The sequence below is a fragment of the Erithacus rubecula genome (assembly GCF_903797595.1).
Source record: "Erithacus rubecula genome assembly, chromosome: 4".
NCBI classification, from domain to species: Eukaryota; Metazoa; Chordata; class Aves; order Passeriformes; family Muscicapidae; genus Erithacus; species Erithacus rubecula.
Genome location: NC_136686.1, coordinates 4614123 through 4632238, shown reverse-complemented (window position 1 = coordinate 4632238; position 18116 = coordinate 4614123). Strand labels below are relative to the sequence as shown.

At 41.6% G+C, this 18116-nt stretch overlaps 1 protein-coding gene and 1 long non-coding RNA gene across 2 annotated transcripts in view; one reads left to right on the top strand and one right to left on the bottom strand.

Annotated features, from left to right (window-relative positions):
* LOC306801323 overlaps positions 1-12324 on the bottom strand; it is a 46882-nt gene extending 34558 nt beyond the window's left edge. The window contains exon 1 of the long non-coding RNA XR_013774057.1: positions 12238-12324. This is a non-coding gene — a long non-coding RNA (uncharacterized lncRNA). The remainder of the gene's footprint in view (positions 1-12237) is intronic.
* The window catches only part of AKR1D1 (aldo-keto reductase family 1 member D1), a 34439-nt gene extending 16880 nt beyond the window's left edge, over positions 1-17559 (top strand). The window contains exons 3-9 of the mRNA XM_079304254.1: positions 3787-3903; positions 8303-8380; positions 10690-10812; positions 12543-12652; positions 13133-13298; positions 14048-14130; positions 17398-17559. Coding sequence (XP_079160380.1) covers positions 3787-3903; positions 8303-8380; positions 10690-10812; positions 12543-12652; positions 13133-13298; positions 14048-14130; positions 17398-17440 — 720 coding nt within the window. The 3' untranslated portion in view covers positions 17441-17559. The remainder of the gene's footprint in view (positions 1-3786; positions 3904-8302; positions 8381-10689; positions 10813-12542; positions 12653-13132; positions 13299-14047; positions 14131-17397) is intronic.
* The last annotated feature ends 557 nt before the right edge of the window (positions 17560-18116 follow it).

Sequence of the window (18116 nt, the reverse complement as noted above, 5' to 3'; positions counted from 1 at the left end):
ACAATGGAAGGGGTGGGAGCAAGCACGTGCACGCCAGTGTCTGTGTATGGGAGAACAGCAAGTGCCTGCAATGGAGCTACTGCCAGAAAATTACTCATCAAGCTACACCCTTAGTTACTGTATCACCTGTTATTAAAAAATGTTAGGATGGTGAATCAACTTACTTGGAGAGAAGATGTCATTACACTTCTATTCTAGAGCAATGCATGGGCTATTTTGTACATTCAAGCTTTATGACTTGACTCTCTCCTAAAGGAGTGAAATCCCTTGTCCAATGAAGTGTCTGACAAAAGGTGTCACAGCTACCATGAATTACCCCAGGTATAAGAGAGCTCATTGCACATTGCAGAATAAAGACTGATGGTGCCTGTTCAGTTTCTAAGGGAGTTTATGACCTCAAAATTCCTGCAATGTTCTTTGAACATATCAGCCTAATATTTTCCCTTTCTCTTTTCCCAAATAAGACGTAATCCACAATTACTCAATAGACTTGCAAATAAACACCACTGTTCCTAGAGTGAAAGATCCCATGGGATTAGAGGCCTGGCTTACTGTGAGCAATTTTGTTAAGTTCTATGATCTGGGAAAACCATGCTTCAGATTGGATAGTTTGCAGACCAAGTGGATTTTCAGCAGCTATAGACCAATTTCCAAGTACAGCAATTTCCAATCTGTAAAATATGCACCTCTTTTCCAAGTTTCCTGCTTGGTTTTACTGATAACAACCATGCCATTCTGAGAAAAGCCTCACATTCTCAAATTCTCTGCCTTTATCAGGGGAATTTTTCAGTCTCTTATATGCCAAATATGTTGATTTGGATCAGAGAAAATATTTGGTTTCAGCGTTTTATAGTTTCATTACTGTGAATTATCCGTAATATTACAAATCAAAACTACCAAGTTGTGCCAAAAGGTTAGAACCAAATGTCCTAACAATTTTGAATATTTTAACTTTCTCAACTGCTTCCACTGCAGTTTATTTGCCCATATTAACCTTTAGACTCTATGATAGCATGTCTCCTGGTAAAATTTCCAAGCTTCCTTTATTTATTAAGCCTTTCCGTATTCAGTTGTCTGATCTGATCACCAGATGATTTTCCTAGTCAATAATCACTACTTAAACACTGAGTCATTTGGAAAACAGCAGGTCCTGCAAGCCACAGGGCTGCAGCACACAGTACCACAGCAGCCAATGCCTATGGTCCCAGCCTGCTGTGTGTCTGTGGGATGACACACACGTGGATTTCTCTCACAATTGTGTCCTGTTTGTGCTTGACGAAATGTCAGCTGCTCGGGGTGATAGTCCATTGGAACATTTCTACAATCTTGAAAAGAGTTCAATGGCAGAAACGGAGAATACTCTGCAACCAATTCAATCCATCACAATCTAGGATTTTCACAGGTTTCACTCAAAGCTCTCACAGCAGCTCTGAACTTCCCAGAAGGAGTGGGAGTGGATCTCCCTTGCCTTATATATCTTTAATTCAATGTACCTCACAAACTTAGGTATCTTACAAGCTACAGGCAAATCTCAATCCAGTAGATACTTCAGGCACTACAGAATTATGCCTTACTGACATCAGAAGAGCTGGGAATCGCCAAGAGCCTGCAGACCCAAACCCCTGGTGCAGATGTTTCCTTAAGCAAGGATGCTGCAGCTGGAAGGCTGATCCAGCAGCAGGGACTGACGGGAGCAGCCCTGCTGAGTGGCAGCGTTACTGGAGCAGTGACCCGGTGTGATCGCGCTGCCTCTGCCAGTTGAAATCATCAGCACTTGCACTTGGCTCTGGCTGCTGGCTGCCTGATCAGGCACAGCAGCTCAGCATCCAGAAATTTTAGAGGTTTTATATCAACTGCCAACATCTCACTTGGCTTATACAGCAAGACCTTTTTGGTCTCCTCTTTCATCCCAGGATATTTCTTTCATTAAACTAGAAGTAACATTTCCAGGAAATGTGGTGTCCTAAAATGCCAAAGCCAGCTGGCAGCTTTGACTGCTCAAACATGGGTTCTACTTAGGTAGATAATACAATAACTTGTACAAATCATGAAAACAGTTATGAAACTCTCAAGTTTCCATGGCATCGATGTATTGACATAGCACAAATGTTTGCTGTTTTTAAAGGCTGGTTCATCAGAACCTCTGCAGTCTTTAGAGGGAAGTATATTCACTGGCAAATGCTGAGCTCAACAGAACTGGGATAGAAAGGACACTCACAAAAACTACTTTTAGGCAATATATCTCAGGTTACCAAATTTCTAAAACACAGTAACAAACTGGACATGAAAGGTCTACAAAGTCATTTCCTTACTTAAATACAAGTTAAGCTCATTTTGCACATAAAATGATTTAAAAACACATAAACCAAAGGTTTTCAGTAAATTCAATGGAACAACTTTAAACTCTTGAGAACAGGACCCTGGCCTCCTACTACCCCTAAGGTAGTACACCTTAGCCTCTTACCACTGTCTGCTGATCATAAACTCTTCACATCTCACAGCATGCAGTTGAGAAAGGACAAGTAGGAATTTCCAGGTGTTTTGGCTTGTCATATTAGGGCAGATGTCCTGCTCTCAGTACAACTTAACATATCCTTGCTTCCATGGGCAGAACTGAGCAGATTGCTTTCCCAACTATAACATAGTTTAAAAACAAAACAAACATCTAAAGTAACTTAAAACTTACACAGGCTATGCCCTTTAACACCTACAATCAACATCTTCTCCCATAAACCACAATTCAAGTTTTATGTCTATTCTATACTTTGGCACGCAGTGGCTATCAGCTTTTGTGGCAGAAATGACTAGATAACATCCACACCAGCAAACAACAGGGTTTTTTTCAGCCAACAAAAGTTAGAACACAAAAACCTCAACGTGACTCCACACAGTTAGTTTTGTAAGTTGAAAAAAAAAAAACAAGGAAAGAAAATAGCCTGAGTTACTGTGTGCGTTCAAATGGCACTTTAAACCTTCTATTGTGTGTTAATTCTGCTGCAGTTAAAATCGACAAAACCCAATCCGTTTACAAAGAGCTCCTGGTTACTAATTACCATGCTATGGTTTTACTCTTGTAAGAGACTTTCATCAGCAGAGTTCAGTTGGAGATAGTGCTGAACACTCACCAGCTAAGCACACTCCATAGCAACCTCGGGGCATTCCTGAAAGGAAGCAGTTTGCATTAAAGAGGTACAGAAACTGTGCTTTAACTACTCACACCTGCATCACAGTGACTAAACAAACACATCTTCCAGATGTGGGAATAAGAGAAAACTTCCCTAGGTCAGGCAGTCTCTCAGGCTTCATGACCACAGGAGAAAACCAGAAGATTCTCTTACTGCTGGGTACTTGGATGTTCAATATCTGACTCACATGATCCAAGCTTCTGCCTTCAAGCATAAAACTGACCACAGATTCCTTGTGGGAACAAAGTTTTTCAGTGAAAGCATGTGCTTGGAAAACAAAAGGAATCTGCCCATGTTCATTGAGCAATATACTCAGCTCGGAAGAACCTGTGTTGTAATAAAAATATCTGTAAGGGCTTTACTGGGACAACACTTCATTAGTCCTGGGCAAGAATTCCTCTTTAACCTCTGCACCTGGCTCTGACAGAAGGCAAGGCAAGGCCCTCACCTCTGCCTTGCAGGCATGGAGACCACAATGTTTTTGCAATCTGCAAATGGGCTCTGTCAGAAGGACAAGAGGGAGGGACTGTGTGATGGGGGGCTTCAGCTGGTTCACTGTTCCTCCTGGCACCCCAAAAAAAGCCTGTGCTTGCCTCCCCAGCTGTGGAATACCTGCCACCCCCCAGAGCTGGTACGTCCCACCCTGGAGAAAACCCTGAAGATCCTGCAGCTGGACTATGTTGACCTCTACATCATTGAGCTGCCAATGGCTTTCAAGGTAAAAAGAAAAATTGCTTAGAAAAAGTGCATGAACTTGGATTGAACCAAGGTCTCCATCTAGCATAGTCCTTGCAGCTTCCAGTCTATGCTGTCAATAGCATTTTGGGCAGATAACATATGTATTTTGATCTATAGCCCATACATGTATTTCTGTGCACTACTCACCCAAAGAGAGGCTTATAGGTGGTGTGAGAACAGGTCAGGAGAGATGTTGCTTGGAGTCTTTCTGCTGGAAGGAAAGGTCTCCCTACTGCATTTGAGCAGCTCCTACTCTGAAAAATTACCCCAGCTGAGCAGTACATGTGTCTGAATCCTCTCTGAGCCATGAGCAGAGTCACTGGAGGAAAGAGGTCCTACAAAGCAGCAACAGGCCAGAGGTGAAGTTCAGAGAGGGAAAGGTTAAAAAAAGTCACCAAGTTTGGTTTCCTTACTCTGTCCCAAATTGAAGCTGCTGGGCAAACTGTGGTTATGATTTTAATCTCTGTAACTGCAGCACTCAGCTTCACTAGATCCCAGCTGATGCCAGGCATTGTCCATGTCTCATTCTAAAATGTTCAACTCTGATATTCCCTCATCTTGCTGGCTCTGGGCAGCTTGTAGGCAAAACTTGTGAATGCAGGGAGCTCACATCTCATTTGTATGCCTCCCTCTTTCAAGTCCACAAACTTTCTGCTTTCACAGCTTTTTGTACCTTGCTTTACAATTTCCCTCTACAAGTACATGATATAAAGGCAAATGAAATAAATTATATTCAAAACATTTAAGTGGCTTTGAACTATTAAAATTTTTCTTCTAAGAGAGAATAGAGTCAGGCAATTAGCTGGTTAATTGTTTCTGAACAACGTTTGAGCTCTAAACTGGCCTCTTTTTGCAAGAAAGGTAGATCTCTGATTATTAAAATCATATTTTGCTGCTGAACTCCAAATTACCAGAACTATCAGATAGGAAGCAATTTACCAATGAGGCTATCACTTTACACTTGCAGCCCTTTTTCTCCCCTGAGGAGGCCATATCCTATTAAGACCTGTATAGGAGTAACCAGACTCTGATATTAAAATTTTATTTATACAGTCACACGTATGGAATCCTTTTGGGTACATTTTTGAAAATTTCCCACCACTAGCAATTTCCTGTTTCCTTTTTCTTATGTTTGTATTCTTTAGTAGTTCATTCTCCCACATAGTGAAGGTCATTGTCTCACAATATAAAGATATAGACAGCTGGCTTTAAAGTAATGTACATCTGACTCCCTGAGGCTTGTATCAACAATCTTGAGTAGTTAAAGGAGTAGCAGACCTAGACATTCATTCATGTTTCTCATGAGAGGAGAGAAAAAATAACTCACTTTCTTCCTGAAAAATATACACTTTTCTATATCAAATACAAAATGAAAAACCCCATTCTTTTGCAGTGGTGACAGGTTTCCTTTCTTTGCTCCCTCTCTCACAATTACATCCATCCTGCCTGTGATGTTTGCCTTTGATGAGGAGCACACAGGTGTAACTCTAAGAAACTCCTACTCCCCCCTCTAATCTGCAAATATGTTTTCCTCCCCAGAAGTCTTGCAAAAGCAATCTCTGGTTGGAAGCAGTGATGTACTTAAGACAGAACTTACAATACCACCCAAAACCAGTAAGAAACTTCCCCCTGCAGAGCCCAGCCAGTAATTTATCACAGGGTTTTCAGGCAGGGAAAGAGGACCATGGTTTCAAAGAGCCCCACTCAGCAAAGTCCCACTGCTTTCAAACAACTCAAGAGTGGCCACCACATGGGGTGAAATTATTCCCTGGCCTATCAATATGAGACTACACCTCCCTGTGTTTTTTTCCCCCCGCAAAGATTCCCCATTCAGGACTTGTCCTTCCTGCCTTTAGCCCCCAGCTAAAGCTCAGCTCCTCCACCCTAGCAAGGCAATAACCATCACAAAGAGATCTCCAGGCCACCACATGCCCTCCCTCTGCCTGGGGAGCTCATATCCAGCAGGTATTTTGGGGGTGAAAACCCAGCAGGACTTTTAGGTGACTCTTCTCAGATGACTGATTCATCAAGTAAGCACCAACTTGTGCACTAAATGATTTACAAATCCATCCCAACCGAGTGATTCTGTCATCTGACAAGAAAGCAGATATTTTAGTGTTACTCTGAGCAAGTCTTATCTAAGCATCCTGTAATTTTAAAAGAATAACACAAAACAGACCAATTGCATCACTATTCGACTTCCTGTTGCCCTTCTATTTATAGGACAGGCATTCACAGGTTGTTGAAACTGCTTTCCTGAGAAAGCCTGCTTGTCAAAGAGTATTTTATGAAAGCAAGGGGATGTGCAGACTTGTCTTTCTGCATGTGTGTTGGTGAGAAAATTATTATAATGGGAGCAGGACTTTCCCTGTCAGTGGTTAACAGCTGCACGGTTTTAAACTGGCAAATGAGCTGTCTGGTGTCTTTTGGAGTGTCTCCAACTTCAGACATGACATGACAACATGTGATCCTGCAGTGACTGCCACATCAATTTCAGTGCTCATGCAGCAACATGGTAACGAGCCACCTTTTATCCAGTGTAAAACACAAGGCTATCTCCAAAAGAACTGCAAGAGAAGACATCAGCATTTCTAGGATGACTGCTGGGGTGTAGTTCATGAGAACCCAGAGCTAAAATACGTGACCAACTTTAAAAGGCCTTTTCCATAACCATCACTCTGTCACCACCAAAGAACTGCCTTTCTCTCAGCACTTTATCCATCTGCAGGCAGTTCTTCCATTCAGAAATTCCCTTTCATAAAAAGATAGCTTGGTAGAGAAAGTTTTAAAGTTATTAAAAAGTTTTAAACAGAGAAAGTTTTGTCTGGAGACTATTGAGCAGAGACAACTTCACTCCAACACTTTGCAGAGTTCTCTGCAGGTAGGAGGAAGAATTGATCACTGTAGAAATCCACAGTAGTTCACACCACATCTCAGGCAAGAGAAGTTCATATTCAAGCACAATTCATCCTGACTGGGTTCATTTTTTAAAACACAAATTATAGAGGATAATGGGAAGATGGTAAATTAGCTGATATAATTGCTGCCTTTTGACTACTATTAAAAAAAAAAGTTGACTAGAAGTTAGTGATTTGGAAATGGGACAGAGTAAAAAGGTCCTGAATTCAGACTCATTTACTAAAATTAAACAGGTCCAACTGTTTAATATGTTGAACTTGCAGTCCTTGGAAAGTGTGCTGGGGCATCATGGGATAAATGGCTTGTTCCAAAATACCATGGGGATGGTTTTGCAAATAAAGCTTTTCCACCTCACGTTATGATGGCAAACACTTTGCCTTCTAATAGAAAAAAAATGTACCCAGCAGCCACCTACCTCCTTCTAGTCAAGATATTTTTTCCAGCAAGACAGAGCAACAAAAGCAACAAGTTGTCTTTGTGGAATTCTCTGAGGAAAATCAGCACATTTGGAGGAGAGAGGCTTATGCCTGTAACTGAGACCTTGGCCCTCTGAAATCTGAGGCTGTGTTTTCCTTAGGCTCATTTTTCCCATTAAATGCCTTGGATTTGAACTCGACTGAATTGGGAGGTGATAGTTACTGATCATATTAGTCACAGCTGCACGTTCCCAAGGAGTTACCACGTCAACATCTTGTACCCAGGCCTTTGAAATGTAGCAGTTTGAAGTCAGATTAAATGTCAAACATCACTGAAGGGTTTTTGCTCAAAAAAAAGAAAAACCAAACCGCAGCAAAACACAAAAGTGAAATTCTGACCAGGCTCAAGGGAGGGAGGTGTTAATGCATTGCCTGCAACAGCAGTGAAATGACCAGCAAATAAGAGAAAGCTGTGCTTGTGAGATAACAGCTCATAAATTATCTCTGAAGCCTACAGAGTATAGAGATTGGAAGAAAGAGTTTCTAGTGCCCAGAGAAAGGTGGATAACACACTTAAGAGGTTAGCTATGCCCACAGCCCTTTACTGCTAGTAGCTCTTGGACCCTCCAGCTGTACCAGCTTAGTACAGCTCCCAAGTGCCTAGGACACAAGCAGGAGGCCAGGGAAGGGCCAAAATGAAGAGAGAAGAAGTAGAAGAGAATGCAGGCTGGTACACTAGCCCAGGCCTTTGGAAGGAGATTTTGGATGCCATAACAAAAAGGTCAAAAGTTTACTGAAAAACGAGGCCATCGAGGAACTCCTGAGTGCACTCTCATGTGACAGCTCAGGAGTGTATCCAAGGACTATCTAGCAGAGGAGGATGTGGTAAGCCCAGCATGAATGACCTGCTGAACTTTGGGTGTTTCAAAAACTATCCATTTTTTTTGTTGTTTACCAGTAGAAACAGAGTCTGTGAAAAAATTTTTGGTCTAAGGAGTGCAAATTTTTTTCTTTTAAGCACAGCACTATGGTTTTACTTTTCAGCCTGGAGATGCACTCTACCCAAAAGATGAAAATGGAAAATTTATCTACCATGAGACAGACTTATGTGCCACTTGGGAGGTAAGTAAACACAACATCCATCCATATATGATTTAAACCCATAGATACTAATTCTCATTTTTACTTGTGGTTTTAATAAACATAACTGAAGCAAATTGCCAAGGTAAATGGATCTAATTCTACAAGCTCCATGGATAAATGTTACTTCTATCCTTAAGCTTGTTTCTTTTTGCTGTCATTTAATTATTTTAATAACAAAACATTGTTGAAACATCAGATGTCCACATTCCCTCTTTAAGAGAGTGCACTCTACATTCACTACTTGAAGCTTTTATCATTAGGTTTTTACCAATCCTTTCCCTTTATTTGATCTTCAGGGAACAAGAAAGTTGGAGCCCTCAAAAGAGACCAGGTCATCTTGAAAAAAAATAAAATCTTTCCATTTGCAGAAAAAATAACATTTTGCCCTAAAGCTCGCCATAAAAAAAAACCCCAAACAATCAACCAAAAAAACCCTATTTAAAAAAAAAAAAACAAAAACAAAACAAAACAAAAAGGCAACACCTTCCCACTCATAACCCCTGAAAAACAAAGCCCAAGACCTTGCCACCACTTGCCATTAGAACAAGTTCACTCACTTCTAAATTTACTTATCAGATGGGAACACCAGATTTTTCTGGTAAGAAAACTTGGACGGAAGTATTATTTGCCTGAAAGATTGCACCCTACATTTGTTTGTGATGTGCTCTAGTCCTTTAGGCAGATGTCTCATTAAGCCTAATGTCACTTGGCTTCAGGATTTTGGGTGAGGTAGAAAGTGAGACTAACAACCTGCTCACATTTCTGCCTCTCAAAGCCATGGACACCTCTTTGGTTCATGGCCAGAGCTGCTCAGCTCTCCAGCACCAGGCCTGATGAAACAGCATCACTAATTACATCCAGTTCACACCAGGAGATAAGAGGTGCTACTACGTGCTCCACTTCAGCTTCAACTGTCCAGATCTGGACAGTCATGTCCCAGTTTAGCTCTACCCAAGGTACAGCAGATAAAGATGAAGAATGGTGAAATTCTGAGTGAGGTTTTGAATGGGGAGAGAGGCCAGAGGGGGTCCTGAACTTTCCCTTGGCAGCTGAGCCATCCAGGCTGGGTCTCAGGGGGATGGGGGAATTCCACGTTAGCTGTTTATGTTACATTTGAATTTGGCTGATGCAGCTCATTCCCCTTTTTTCACAGAATGGTTGCTCACATGTTGAAAGCAATAGCTCTCCAAATACTGCTATATTTTTATCTTTGAGCTGGTGTTTAATGTAAAGGTTATTCTATAGCAGGCCACTCTCTTCAGCTAATAAGCAAGAGAAAAATAGGTGGTGGGAAGTGCCTGCAAATAGCAACATTAATCTAAATTAAAATGGCTTGACTCAATCCAGATAATTTCACTCTCTCAGTGTGGTGCTAGCTGGCAAAAATTAATCCAGATGACTGTATTTGCTGACTTGTCACTGAGTGATAGAAGGCATATGAGGCCAACTAGAGGTCATCAAACACACAGTGCCTCTTACCTCCCTGCTTTCAGCTCCTGTGAGACAGAAAGAATAACAAAGCCTGGAAGGGCATTCAGCTCCATGGTGGGTCTGCTCTGCCTCAAACAGTCACTGAATTATTTGTGTTTCGGGCAGAAAAGTGGAACACCATAGGAAAGGACCCTCTTTCCCCTTAACAACCCAGCAGATGAAGATAACAAAGACCAGGGAACATATTCATATCCAGTACTCATAAGAGTTTCTCAGCTACTAGGATTTGCCTAAAGTGCAAAACATCTAGAATGCCTCTCTCCCATCCACCTTTTTTTTTTTTTTTTCTGCTAGATACTGAACTGAAGTTTTCTGTGCAGGTTTTGTGATGTGTCTTGCCAGATATTTAGGGGATTTCACTGAATAAAGACTTCATATGAAAAACTGTCTTACAATCAAAAAGAGTGAATTGATTTATCAGGAAAGCAATTTGTTTTGTTCACTTTTCTTTCTCCAGCTTTGAGGCACTGCTAAAGCAGCATAAAATAAGTAAAACTCTTTAAACTGGGTTGCCTGGCACTTAAGTATCTGTATCTCAGGTTAGATCTTTCTGCTCTCCAGACAAATTCTACCTTCACAGGAGGTAAAAACCATTAGGGGTTTGTCTGGAAAGCAGGTCGACACAGGAATAGAGTTTGGTTTGTCTGGACAACACGAGCCCTCATGCTAGTAGAGCTGTTAGTTCTGCTGCAGCCAAGGGTCCCAATAATGGTGTATCCTCCACCTCTCTCTAAAATGCACACTTCAAGAAATCAAGCCAACATGTGGGATTCCTCTTGCCTTTGCTTTCTTTGCAGGCTCTGGAGGCATGTAAAGATGCAGGTTTGGCAAAGTCTATTGGAGTATCCAATTTCAACCGCAGGCAACTGGAGATGATCATGAACAAGCCAGGACTTAAGCACAAACCTGTCAGCAACCAGGTATGACTGCAAGCCAAGGGCAGTGCCTGCCACGGTGCCACTGCCCTTTGGGGAATGCAAACACACAGCTTAAGCCACCATGTACACAAAGGTGATGTATACTTTGCCACAGATGCTGCCCTTCAATTCTAGCTTGAAAATATTACTCTTCCTATCTAGGCTAAAGATCAATTTTTGAAGGCTCTGGAGCAATCACTTTCCTCAGTTTCTGCTCCAGGACTATAAAACTGATGCCTCTGTGCCAAAGCTTCATAACAAGATTGAATGTGAGTCAAAGCAGATCTTAGATCTCTGCCATGTACCTTACTTCAAGTCCAAAAATTCCCAAGAAAGCCATTCAGAGGTAACCAGTCCTCAGTGAAGCCATGCCTACCTTAGTTGACACCAGCCCAACCCTCAAGATCCTGAGTCACTTCAGGCTTCTCAAATGTGAAAGCCACTAGATGCAACTCCTGAATTTCCTGTACTTGCTCTCTTGTACTTTTCCTAAAAGACCTGTGTAAGAGAGAGAGAAAAAGGCTTGATTAAAGGAGACCCTGTCGCCCTGGCCTGAGCTGAGCAATCCTGTGAGGATGACAGGCACATCCGAGTTAAATTACAGCAGCGGGGCTCTGAGAAGGTGACAAGTGGCAGTGACCCATCTGAGTGCCCAGTACCTTTGGCTCTGGCATTTGGCAGGCCACTGCATTTCCTAGAAATCTCTGGGAAGCCCTTCTGACACAAACTCATCTGGCACAAACAAATATCCACATTAGCAGTAATAGAGAAGAGATCAGAGACCAACCAGGACCAACTTCCCACTGCCAGCACGTGGCTTGGAGGGCTGGAATGGCCAGGAGGCAGGCAAGAGGCTGGCCACAGCTTCCATTTCTGTAGTTGGCCTGGAGGGAAAGGCTGGCAGTGAGAATAGGGAATTCCAGCACCCTTCCCTGGTATTAAAATGCCCAGCGGGTGCAAAATGCAATTGCTGATTCTGGCGGGCTCCTAAGACTGTGCTGAGCACTGCTGATGCTTCCTGGGGTCAAGGAAAACCAGGCAAAAGATTAAGCCCAGTGTAGGGCAGCTGGCCAGCAAGCATGGATGTGCCAGATAGCTTCAGACTTGCCAGATAGCAACCACTGCAAACAGTGGTTGCTCTGTCACCTTTTAGACATCCATTTCCCAGAGTCTGAGACCACAGCCAGAAAATCCATGCCTGTGAGGGAATAGTGTTTGCAATGTGGGAGGCAGAGCTCACAACAAGGTCATAATCTCACCTTCTGGATACCCCCTCCCCTCACCTTTCTAACTGGGACAGCTTATGCCAACACTTCCCTAAAAAACATCAGGTAAATCATCCTGAATGCAAGAGGCAGAGAAATGGAGTGCAGACCCACATGAGATGGGTTCCCTTCTCAGTCTACTTGTCTAGTGAGTTTGCCTTACCTCCATGATCTCCACTTATTGCCACCTTTCCACAGCAGGCCAATAAAAGTTCCTTGCAGCCAAATTATAGTTGCAGATGTTGATCTGCTGTTCACAAAAAAAAAAAAAAAAATTAAGAAAAAAATCAATCACCCAGCAATGTACAATTAGAATAATAAACAAAGATGGAGTTCCCTTTTCCCTAATTTATATCTATCTTTTCCTGAAAGCATCATCTCATCTATAGCTCTCACAAATATTGGGATTTTTTCTGCTTCTGTGTCTGGTCCTGTTAATTAATAATTCTTTCTATGTTACTCCTGTAGGTAGAATGCCATCCCTACTTCACCCAGCCCAAACTCCTAGAATTTTGCAGACAACATGACATCGTTATTGTTGGGTACAGCCCATTGGGAACCTCAAGGGATGAATCATGGTAAGTCCCCCTTACTTTCTGACAGGAGGACAATATCCAGGGAAACATAGTTCTACACTTCTGAATCTCTGTGCAAAATACCTCTGCCCCCATTTTTTAAAGTGGCTTTGAACTTTAGTGTCTAAATATCACTGTTGTGAGTGTAAACTTTCAACACTCCTGCTGCATGCTGTCATCAAAGAATGCCAGGCGTCTGCATAGGAGGTTGCCTTAGGTCTCCTCTAACAGAAGGCAAGTGTTTGGAATGGGGAACTTGTGAGGTTTAGATGAGGAAGGAGAAACTAAGTCAATGTTAGACATCACATAGGAAGTTGCCCTTGACAGCCCGCCAACCTAAGAGCCAAAGTTTTTCTCCCATCTTTCATCCTACTTGTCAAAAGGTGCAGTGTTCTGTCCACAAACAAGTAGATGCCCCTATGTTTCGACATTAAAGATGAGGAGGTTTTTTTTGTTTTCTTTTTCTTCTCACTTTTTTCCCAGGGTAAATGTGTCCTCCCCTCCTTTACTGAAGGATCCTGTGCTGAATGCCATTGGCAAGAAGTACAACAAGACTGCGGCACAGATTGCTTTGCGCTTCAACGTCCAGAGAGGGGTGGTGGTGATCCCAAAAAGTTTCAATCCACAACGCATCAGAGAGAATTTCCAGGTAAATTCATACCCCAGTAGTACATGGACAAATCCACTTACATTGGCTTAGCCCCTATAGAAGGCAATTCCCCCATTTTTTGACATATATAAGACTTGACCAATGGTAAATTTTACCACATTTGATGCTTTTTGTCCCCACCACTAAATGGTAACAAGATAAAGCAATACATAGAGGAAATGTTGGTGTCTTTTAACCCACTGGAGCAGCTAAAGCTCCAGCTGGTGGTGTGTCCCAGAGCACCAACTGCTGCAGTGAGCAGCACAAGTGAGAGGAGGTAACTCAGTAGGTCAGCAGCCTAAGGCTGCAGGAGCTCAGGAATGACTGATTGCTCTGCCCTGTCTTCAGGTATAGGACAGTTGTGCTAGGGAAGGGTTGCTGCACTCAAGTGTGACAGAAAGGGTCACATCCACACCATAAGGAAACATTTGGTTTGACCACCACCCCAAAATAAGATGATTTTGTTCCTGCATCCCTTGCAGCACTCAGTACTCACAGTGCTCCCTACTTTCCCTGGAAATACATTCCCTGGCTCAGTATTGCCAGACTACCTTCCCCTTCTTGCAAAAAAGGTGTAGGCAAATGTGACTGGGCTTATTCATGTCCTCGAGACTCCTGCAAATGTAAGTAAGCATGGGTTTGTGGGAGAGATACAGGGAGAAGGAGGGATTGTACTTCTGGAATCTGGAAGATAAGAAGGCTGATTATGAAATGAAATGCTAACTCATTCCTAACATCTCCTCCATCAGATCTTTGACTTCTCCCTCACTGAGAAAGAGATGAAAGAAATTGAAGCCCTGAACAAAAATGTTCGTTATGTGGAACTGTTAATGTAAGTACAGGAGAAATCCTACATCCTCATAGAGCATTCCTGTTCTTTCAGAGAATAAAAAAAAAAAAAAAAAAAAAAAAAAAAATCACTTCCTTTTAATATTAACTTTTGCATAAACAACCCTACTCTAAGGTAAGGCTTAAACATGAGAGACTTTTAATGCAGCCTGAATATGCTCCCAGGCCCATTGCAAAAATAAATGTACAATATTTGCCTGCAGCTCAGGTTCTCAAAGTCCACTTAGCAGAAAGTGAGTGTATCTTGCTATTCCATCTCTACTCCATTTCCTTAAACTATTTCTGCTATGTGGGAATGGTGATCCCAGACACTGATAAAGCAAAGCATCATCCCTGTCTAGAAGTGTGGATATTGAAGCTGAAATTCAAATAAAATTAAGTTGTACCTTCTAAGAAAAACAGAATGGGAAGCTTGTTTGACTAACAGACCTCTTCCTAATTATCTCTTCTGAGAACTAACAAGCCTTGATATCTTCCCACTTGTCACCTAAAGCTTACCATCCAATATAGTTTTGCTTCCCTTGAAAGCTCAGAACTACCCAACATCCCCTCCTCTAGAGGATGAGGCTGTTTGTTTTTCCTTCAGCTCAAAAGCATCTATAGCTTAAGGCCAAACTTTGTTTTCCCCTTTTCAGGGTACTCAATAAGTAGCCAAATGCTAGAGATTAATGTCCACGCATTTCTCTTTTTACCTTAGATTATCTGTGTCCTGCTAAACTGTAGCATGAAATGAAAAACATTGATAACAGCATCAAACAGCAGCAATAGCACTCTAAAATGTTGACCATTTCTCAAAAGAAAAAGGCAAATGTTGCAAAGAAACAAACAAACCACTTACTGTGCTGCATAAATATGATCGAAAATATGCACTAAGTTAAAAGCATCATAATGGAGCTCATTTTTCACATTTAAACTCAGCCAAGTGCTCTGAAGCTTTAGTTTCTTAGAACTTAAAATAGCCTTGCATCAATTAGCAGTACTTAGTTCCAGAAGGCTTCTCACAAATGGCCTAGGAGATTCTTAAGTGTGTTTTGGTATCTGACACAGTTTTGTTTTCTATAGCAAAATTGAGTTATAGCATCATTTAAATTTTAAAGATTATATACTCGAAATGTAACCTTGGTGCAAATGCAAGAGCCTTTCCCAGAAGCAAAGTTAAAGGCTGCAAATGCCCACAGGGGAAGAACTTTATGAGCTACCAATCTAAAAAACTAATAAGTTAAATGCTTTGCTTTATTAGAGTGAATTTGGCCACAGGAGGCCACCAAGGATAAGGCAAATAGGATGCATAAATGGGCATTGGCAGCTCTAGTTTTCACAAGAGCTTCATGTTTGGGGAAAAATGTTTAAGTACAATCTGATCTCAGTTATGAAAAAAGCCTCATTGGAAAAGTGATGTTGCCATATAAGGAGCAGATATATAGATATATATAGATATATATGCATCCTCTGCATTACCACATCAAAATGTCTGGAATTGACAGTGCATCAGACAAATTACCAGCCTAAACACATTTCTTATTTCACCAAGCAATCTGTATCTGAAAAAGTCAAACCATGATACAGAAAGACTTTTGGTTAGCCAACTTCCTGGAAAACCTTTGACTGCTGTGATGCACATGCCAGCAGGAATGGAAAAATCCAGCTTTCCTCTGGTTCTTCCCCTTATCAGCTACCATAAGGGTACTGTGTGCAAACTTATGGTTCTGATGGTATGAGTAAGCCATACAAACAGGATAACGCAATCAGTGGAACAAATTAGCAACTTAAGCATCTGAGAAAAAAAATGGATGTTTTATAAAAACATTAGTACTTCAGGAAATCTTAATCTGAAATTGTTTCTTCTCCTCTTGGAGAAATCTAGAAACATTGTGCAGGGCAAGTTTTACATTAATGTATCTGCTTGATTTATCTTATGCTCCCATTCTCTGCTATGGATGTTTTTCCTTACCAGTTATACCAAGCTGTACTGACTCCTTCAAGTGAATCATTTTCACTCAAAGGACTCAGACTTTTGAATATGTGAGATCTGATTAGCAAAGCATGCTCAATAGATGAAAAGTAGAGATAATGACACTGGCAACTCAGACATTATCAAATTATACTGAAATCAAACAAGCCAAAATGTTGTGGCTTGTTTTGTTTTTTGGTGTTTTTTTTTTAACCAACTCAATCTGTTAATGTGTAAATACTTGATCTTGGCTAAATATTGGAATGAAATGTTTTGACACAACCAATGCAAAATGTTTGATGCCTTCCAGTTAGTTACCTTCAATATTGTGAAATGTGTCCTTCCCAGACTGGAACGATTCACAGCTGGATAAATGCCAGTATTTGTTGTGCTGTGCTGTAAGGCAAGGCAGACAGCTGCCATGGTGCACCTGAGAATGCTCTTCAGAAATTTTTCATTTAGCTAATGGAAAGTGTTTGTCAAGCCAGGGCTTGTGATTTAGCATCATCTTCTCAAACAAACAAGAAAACCCACAACAGAAAACAGCTACCTCTCTCTTAAGTCTGCCAATAATGGGCAAACACAGTGTTATTTTTTCACCTGAAGTTGACCCTGGAAATTTTCTTCTTGCCTTCTTGTGCATCTTCCCTGAGCATGCAGTTTCTAAAACAAAGCCTGAAATATCTCTTTGTTAGAATGCACCCATGCCCATCCCTTTGTCTCCTGAACTGGGTCATCCTAAAGCTTTTTTGTAAATTCTCTGCCACTGTAGATGCTGGTAGAGTATCTACATGTAGCCAGACCTAGTTTAGGTATGGCAGCTGCTTGGGGAAAGCACCACCCCAGACCCAGACAAGTAGACAAAGCAGAACAGTGTGGTGTCTCCACCTCTTCTTCACACGTAACCCTTATTTCTAGGGGTCTTTCTAGACATCTGAACAAAGTTTTCTCCTTCCACAGCACACATGGTGAAGCCATCACCTTAGTTAAAACACTTCTATTCACCTGAGATAAATAGTAAGAATAGTTGACATTCAGAGTCCTGTTGATTTTCCCCATCTCTCCTTAAGATATGCAGTCTGAAAAATGGTCCTTCACTGTCCTCTCCTTAAATACACAGGCTTGCTTCCAACTCTGCAGGGCCAGTTATTCAGAGCAGAACTGAATAAGTAGAAGAGCCTACCATGAAGACCACAGATATATTGCAAGGAAGAGGTTTGCTGGGCACAGGATGGCTGTAGTGATTTGATATTTTGCCTCACCCAAGGAGCTCACTTGTCCAATCTGACCTTTCCACAGGTGGCGTGACCATCCAGAGTATCCCTTCAATGATGAATACTGAAAAAGAGGTGGATCTGGACAGCCAGCCTGTGCTATAAGGCTTTGCTGAGAGACACTCAATGTTTGGTGCTTTGTCTTCTTGTGAGGCTGTTCAAATCAGCATTAAAAACATGACATTTATTTCTTTTTGTCTTGTCAGTCTCTTCTTGTTATTGATGACCAAATCTATTTAATTCATTGAATTTCTGGGTTTGGCTGAGCAGGCTTTAATGCTGAACACTGATGGTTCAAGACTGAGCGCTGATAAAACTGAAGATTTCTCCTAAAAACAAGTTCACTAGTTCAAGCCAAATCGGTTTCACTTAATGGAATATTCTTCACTTAAACAAAACCTTCCACTTCAGTAGGTGTGAGGCAGAATCAGAATCACAGAGTTTGAAGAGACCACAGAGGGGGCATGGGGTCCAAACAAGTACTGTTTTATTTTGCAGCTCGAGTAAGGCAAAGTCAAGAGTGGTGAACTAATTGAATCTGATATATATGCACATATTTTTGCTGATATGGACTAGGTATGTGCACTGCTTCATGCAGTGAAGACCATTTAACTCTGACCAGAGTGTTCTTCAGCTGCAGATGTGAGCTTTGTTCCATAGGTACATCCCAGCTGGCTCCACATGGAACTAGTTCAAGCCCAGAAGCATTAAAAGCATGTTCATATTCCCACACACACCCCTCAG